General features: G+C 40.7%; 1 protein-coding gene across 1 annotated transcript; it reads left to right on the top strand.

Moving 5' to 3' along the window:
* The first annotated feature begins 493 nt into the window (after positions 1–493).
* Positions 494–4,703, top strand: LOC107707298 (kelch-like protein 33). Its single transcript, XM_016511286.1, has 4 exons — positions 494–1,264; positions 2,270–3,218; positions 3,702–3,872; positions 4,184–4,703. The coding sequence occupies exons 1-4, from the start codon at positions 538–540 to the stop codon at positions 4,701–4,703; spliced, it is 2,367 nt and encodes a 788-aa protein (XP_016366772.1). The 5' UTR covers positions 494–537.
* Positions 4,704–7,615: the final 2,912 nt, after the last annotated feature.

The following is a 7,615-nucleotide window of genomic DNA, read 5'->3' as shown; positions in this document are numbered from 1 at the left end:
ATCAGCAAATAATTGTATTCAAACAATTAAATGTAATGCAATAAATAATATGCAGGAAAAAAAAATCGAAATAAAACAATGAGTCAAACACATAGGAGAAAAACAGGAATAAAAAAAAAAAACCCATCATATGGATCCAAAGTTCAAAAACAGAAAGAAAAAAATCCCCTTTTAACTCCTATAGAGATATACTATTTTAACAAAATTACATTGTGCAAGCCTCATTTCATTGACTTTGTAATAATGCTGAATCTAATCTAATCTAAAGAGGAACACTGACTTTGGAATAGTTGTGACTACTGATCTGAACCCAAAGCAGCTGACTTTGACCTCTCTGTAAAGGCTGCAGGTCTATCGAAATGAGATCTACTGGCCCAGAACCTATAATTAGCATGTTGTTGACTTCAGGGAAATACAGAGTACAGGAGCGCCGACAAGAGTTAGTGCTGTAAACAGAGAATGACAATAAGTAGAAGTATTGCTATAACAAGAATAAAACCCAGACGAGAACACCAGTGCACTTGACAGCTGGTTTTCATGGAATTTACAAGAAAATATCTGCCCATGGAATGGGAGGAACGCTGGAGAAGAGAGAAAGAGCGCAGGAAAAAGATGATAGAAGAAGGAGGAGAGAAGTTTGAGGAGGAGAACAGGAAGCTTAAATGGATCATGTCCTACAACGACAGGAGGATAGGAATGAAAGAAGGGCCGGTGAAGGAAACGGAGGGCGATAATATGGAGGAAGATGAACCACTGCAAAGGTACCATAGACAAAGTTACCCAAGTGAGATCTTCCAGACTCTGGAGGAGATGAAGATGGAAAACGTCCTCACGGACCTGATCCTGAGCACCGAGGATGGACTGAGCCTCCATGTTCACTCGCTTGTCATGGCTGCGGTGAGCTCGGTCATCCAGCAAAAGCTCCAGGAGAGGGATGGAGATGAGAAGGAGATCTCGCTGAGATTGGGTCCTGAGGTTAATGGTTCTGGTCTGGCTGCAGCGGTGGAGCTCGCTTACACTGGAGCAATCTCCAATCTGAACAAAGACAACATGACGCAGATCCAGACTGCAGCTGTTAGTCTGGGAGCTCAGAGAGTCATGGAGCTCGTCAAAGTGGAGGAAGATGGAGGTAACAAGCAAGAAAAACTGACAAAGATCTCAGCAGAAGAGCAAATGAAGGTCAACCTGCAGTCCATGCAAGACTTATGGGCCAAAAGAGTGGGATGTGATGTAGAACTGGTTGCAGAAGGAGCTGTTTTCTGTGGTAAGGCGCCAAACACTGCAAAGCATGACTAGATAACCCACATTAAAAGATTCCATTTGCACAAGAAAGAGTGATGCTTGCCAACACAATGATAGTGTTGTGGGTGGTCGCTGGGATGTTACCATATAGTTGCTGATTGGTTTCTCTTGATTTCATTCCATCCATTATTCAAATCTGAATGTTTTGAACATTTGAAATTTTGAATTTGAACAGAAGAAATGGACAACCGTGTTTTTCCCCTCCATTTTGTCAACTGCTCAACTCGGCTTTTAACAAACTGTGGAAAAAGACAACAATAGTTCAAGTGTAAAAAACAGAGGTAGAGAAAATTTGACGGTTATGTCAGTTACTTCGCAAAGCTTTTACAGTAATTCTATTCCATTGTATCCATTATTAAAATGTGAAAGTTTTGAATTAGAATTTTTTCCTCGATTTTGTCAACTGCTGGGCTTGACTTTGATCAAGCAGTAGAAAAATATATTAATAGTTAAATAAAAGAGAAGAAAATGATAGTTGTGTCAGTGACCTCACAAACGTTTTAATTACATTCCATCCATTATTCAAATTGGAATGTTTTGAAATCTGAATTTGAACATAAGGAAATGGCAAACTTTTCTTTTTTGACTTTTATCAAGCTGTAGAAAAAGATTTCCATTCCATCCATTATTTAAATTTGCATGTTCCGAACATTTGAAACATTTCCCCCTCCATTTTGTCAGGTTTATAGAGCTGCAGAAAAAGACAACAATCGTTTAAAAGCAAAGAAGAGAGGTAGAGAAAATGACAGTTTTTACCTTTTGATCTCATTCCATCCATGCATTTACTCAAATTCGAATGTTTAAAAATTTTGAAATTTGAACAGAAGAAAATGTCAACCATTTTCCCTCCATTTTGTAAACTGCTGCCCTCAAGCTGCAGAAAAAGACAATGAAAGTTTAAATAAATAAATTATAAGTTTCAATATTGTCCTTAAAGAGTGCTGACTCAATTCTTTGGCTCATGAAGGTCACAGGGTGCTCCTGGCAGCCAGCAGCGACTACTTCAGAGGCATGTTTACCAGTGGTATGAAGGAGAGCCAGCAGGAGTCTGTGTCTCTGCTGTTAGTGGGAGCCGCTGAGCTCGAGGCCCTCCTGCACTGTGCCTACAGTGGCGCTCTGGTGCTCGGATGGGGCTGCGTGTTCAAACTCGCCTGTACCTCACTCCAGTTCCAAATTCAGCCCGCCATCTCACTCTGCCTCAAGTTCCTGGAGCAAGAGATGGACATCCACAACTGTCTGGATGTGGCGTCTTTCGCAGAGGCCTACGGGATGGCTGACTTGCTGGAGCTGGCTGAGGATTTTGTCCTCAGGCGCTTCCAAGAAATATCTGCCACCCCAAAGTTTCAGGACCTCCCGGCCGAGAAGCTTCTGCAGTTCCTCCGATGCGACGCACTGTCCATTCCATCGGAGCTGGCTGTTTTCCGCGCAGTCGTCACTTGGGTGGAAGTGGATCCCACCGAATGGCTCCCGCAGGCCGAAGAGCTCATGCGAGCGGTGCGTTTTCCATTCATGACCTTCCGAGAATTTCGAGAGGTTCGTGCTGTGAACCTGAGCATGGAATGCAGTGGAGAAGTCAAGGTTGAACTCTACAAATCAGCACTAAAAGAGTTTGGATTTGGCATCTCTGACCGTGTGGCGCGGCAACGTGTACGTCATCCCAAAGACGCCCTGGTTTTGGTCGGAGGTGATGAGCTGCATCCAGACATGGGTCAACGGCTTCCCAGCAAGCAGCTCTGGTTTGCTAACTCTCTGAGAAGTGGAACAGGCCTCGTGAAGGAGATAGAGTGGAGATTGCTGGGAGAAATGCCAGATCAGGCCAGATTTAGACATGGCGTCGGGGTCCTTGACGGTCAACTCTATGTAGCTGGAGGCTGCCACTTCTATGCAAAGTCTGACAACATGAAATCTGTTTACAGGTAAAGTAATGGATATTTAAAGACCCCAGGAAAGTCCAAGTGCACTTTTGTGGCTTGTTGTCCATGTCTGTTGACATGAACTCAAATATAAATTAGTTATACAAGTTAGCAAGTAGCAAATCATGGTTTGTCAGTGTTATTTTAGTATCACATTATAGTTTTGATTACTATTTTGAATTATTGTTTTTTTCGTTGTTTTTTTAGCTAATGTTTTAGTAATTATATGTCTATATAGTTAGATTTTTTTTTTTTTCAGTTTTAGATTTCATTATTCTAGTACCTCAAGGTAAACTAGCTGCAAATGAGAAATTATTTTATAACAGTTAACATTTTTTTAAGTCAAATAAATCATTTAATGGGGTCTTTAAGTCAAGTTATATTCATTTAGCTAATATTCATTTAGTGTCAGCCTGTAATTGTAACATTTTTCATACACCTGTTCTCAGTGTTTCTCTTTCTCTAACATCACATCTACATAAACAGATACGACCCTGAGCAAGACCACTGGAAAAGACTGGCAGACCTTCATGAGCTGAGAAGTAACTTTATGCTGGTGGTGAGTGGAGACGGCCTGTATGCTGTCGGAGGAGACAAAGACATCAACACAAATCTTGACAGTGTGGAAAAATACTCACCAGAAACAGATTCCTGGAGGTAAGAGGAAAACATACAATAGGATAAAATGACAAGTTAATTTCTAAAAGATTCCTTTATAATCATTAACTTAATTCTGCCTGTGTATTGTGAAAATGTAAAAGAAATGCAAAGAATGAATGAACTGACTGACACCTAGTGGCTCCTAGGAGCACGACAACATACTTTTAAAAGAATGATGCTCTTTGGAGCATCATCTGTTTGGAGAAAAATATTCCTCTTTCAGCTTTGTCTCAGGTGTTTCTCCTTCTGACACAAATGAGTCATTGAATAGAGCTATTAAATATGGACTTTTCTGTCCTATGGATCAGCTTCTGCCATCCTTTGGACCAAGCCTTGAGCGGTCATGCTGCCACCGTCTGGGGAGGCGAGATCTTCATCTCAGGAGGCTTCAACTGCAAGTACGAATGCCTGGTGTCCATGTTTCTCTACCACCTAGAGAGAGGAACCACGTACCTCGCTGAGATGACCCACGATCGGGCTCAGCACTGCATGGAGAGCCTGAATAACCGTTTCTACGTAGCTGGCGGGGTGCGCAACCTTCGTAAGTACTACACCGACCAACTGGTCTGTGAGATGTACAACCCTGTAAGTGACATCTGGACAGTGTTCACTCCTCTCCCCGTTCCCCACGTCGGCGCGGCCTCTGCCGTGCTGGAGGAGAGGCTGTATATTCTAGGCGGTTATTGCCAGGAGGACTATAGCGAAGCCAGACTCACTCATCGCTATGATCCAGTAGCGCAGAGATGGGAAAGCATGGGAAAGATCCCTGGTCCCGTCACGGATGTACGTGCATGCCTCCTTTCCCTGCCTGATCACATCAGAAAATGAGAATAAGATAAAAGCACATCTTTGTTAGCTTTATTTGTGTAACTTGAAAATCCAGTGAGATGCCTTGCTGTCTGCATAGGGAGCTGAGCTTCTGAAATTTAAACTCAGAAGTGATTGCTTTGGAATGTATAGGCAGCAGGTCTGAGTCTCTTAAATAACGATCTTTGATAGTCCATTTTAATTAGAACTATTTGATTGCTACATTTCAGTATGTAAATATATTTATAAGTGACATTTCTTTTGTTGGCTATCTTGTATGATTTGTTTTTTCACACAGAGCTTGTCGTAATTAATGATTCTCTTATATTAAACATAAAAATTTCATATTACGATAACGTATAACAGCACTTCACACACGGTATTGTTTGGATGGGTTGTTACACTATACTGAACACAGATAACGTAAACATAGATGAAGTTGATATTTACTTACAATCCATTAAATCCACACCTGCAAATGTCTCTTATCGTTAGCCGTTAAATGTCACTGACGAAGAACACATCTTTACAGTTGAGCAATCCCTATCAGTCGTGGCCTAATGGTTAGAGAGTCGGACTTGTAACACAAAGGTTGTGGGTTCGAATCTCAGTACTGGCAGGAATTGTTGGTGGTGGGAGTGAATGAACAGCTCTTTTCCACCTTCAATACCCACGACTTGAGCAAGGCACTCAACCTCCAGTTGTGTCAAGTGTGCCACGCAAATCCTGAAAAGTGAAGCTAAAATTGGAGCAGTACGGCTACTTGAAAGGAGGTTCAGGGGTGTGTGCTTGCGAATGAGTGTGAGCCTTGATACCGCGGCTCCTCTTTGCTCACTACGGCGCAGACTCATTTCCTGAATCAGAGAAAGATGTCAGTGACATATTGAGACACTGGCAGCTTCGCTTTTCTACAATGCAAGAAAGTGAAGGTGCATCATGATTAATGGACAGAATAGAGGATTATGTGCGAAACGAATCATTCTCTTCACACTCCATCACAGTAGGTGGCAGTATGTACCTATGAAATTGGTTCACAACCTGCCATAAATCCAAAAGAAGAAGAAGAAGGTGCGTCATCCATCTTTTTTACAGTCTATCCCTGCGTTCCATTCGGAAGGGCTCATCCCTACGTCCTAATCCCTTCAAAGGTTTTACCCTCCGGAGTGAGAGCTTTGAAGGGTGTAGGGCAGGGCTCGCAAAATTTCAAAGTCCCTGGTAGCCCTTCGGGCAGGTACTCTTCAGATTTTGGTAGCCAGAAAATTTATTTAACTAGCCCAAATAAAAAAATACCTTTTTTTTTTTTTTTTTTTTTTAAATATAGAAAATCAGATAGGAGTTTAAATGTCAATCAAAAATATTTTCAATACACAAATATCAACAAATATGAAGGAAGGAAATTTATTTCACTATTTACAGGGTATCTGCAGAATTCTTAAAAATAAATTTAAGGCAGTTTATGATCCATTTTAAGAGCTGCACAAGTAAAATGAACACATCATGAGTGGGGTTGGACAATGTCTATGGTAACATACATCATTGAGCCATAAAATTGCATGATGTACAGTTCAGATACAGTTTTTCACAAAAACAAAAATCTTATACAACAGCATTTCAGCCTTTAGACCATTTTTATGAAAAGGGATAAATCAAGCATATAAATTATTGTCAATTTAAAACGTATAAATATTACTGTCTTAATTGTTTAGATTTTTAGAAGGCACATTAACTTCTTTCTCATTTACAACTCTATGTGTTTGCTGCGTAAAAAAATCATGAGTTTATATTTGCATTGATCTGACCATTGTAGCGTCTGGACCAATCAGACACACCATTTTTCATTTGATTTAACAAATCAATTATTCATTAGATTAACAAACATTCACAGACCCCTCACCCAATAAACATACTGGGTGCCAGGATGTCTGCAACGACACCAGGCCCCCCTGGTCCCCATGGCAACCTAATTTGAATTTAACCTAATCCCTGGTTTCGAATGTTTCACTTTCTTTTTCTTCTTTTTCTTCTTTTTCTACGTTTCCCCATCTTCAATTCATCTCAGCGAATGCAACTACGCAGATTTATGCTACAAGCTCTTTGTAGAAATGTACAGTAAGAAAGTTATTTCCCTTAACCAGGAAATTAACGTTCTTAGAATTGACAGACAGTTGACCCTGAGAGGTCAAGTAAATATCTACAGCGGATCTAAATATTTATAATTAATTATAACTAGTTATGATTAATTATTCATATTTCCCCATGAGCTGATTCGCTACACCATAAACCGCAAGAAAGGCTTGTTGGAAATGCAAATTAATTCTCTGCCATGAGGTGGCGCTTTAGGAGCGCTGAAATATTGTGGTTTCCCCAGTAACAGCTGTACACAAAGCAGCTCCGTGCTCATAAACGCTGCTTTATGCGGAATTATAGGTAAAATAAAAATTAAATGGCCAACAACACGTTTCTGAGGACCGTCGGTTCCCTTCATATACATTCAAATAAAGACATCCGGGCGCCGCGTTATGGTTTTGACGTGAAACGTGCAGTTTATAATAAATATAAACTCATATTTATTCAATGACATCATTGCCTTTTGAAGTTTCATCCAGCCATACTCTGGATATACTCGCCATACTCGCGACTCTTGTCTTTCCTTCCCCAACTGTAAGACCTCTTGAAATTATAATTAAGACATTTCTTATACCATTTAACGTATTTAAAACTTTTTATGGCCTTAAGTTTGATACAACTCACTTTAGGAGTTTTTAAGGACCCGCGGGAGATCTGCATTTAAGGTAGCCCGTGGTGAATGGTGATACATTTTGGTAGCCCGACTGGAAAACACAATAGCAACGGGGGCTTAGGGCTAGCGATTTTGTGCTACTCTACACTGCCCAAAAAACTCGCGTTTGAATCATCAGTGGCAAATTCTTTAA

Source organism: Sinocyclocheilus rhinocerous, unplaced genomic scaffold, assembly GCF_001515625.1.
Source record: "Sinocyclocheilus rhinocerous isolate Xijiao unplaced genomic scaffold, SAMN03320098_v1.1 scaffold114, whole genome shotgun sequence".
Lineage (NCBI taxonomy): Eukaryota > Metazoa > Chordata > Actinopteri > Cypriniformes > Cyprinidae > Sinocyclocheilus > Sinocyclocheilus rhinocerous.
The sequence above is the reverse complement of the archived record's forward strand: the minus strand, read 5'-3'. Positions and strand labels throughout refer to the sequence as shown.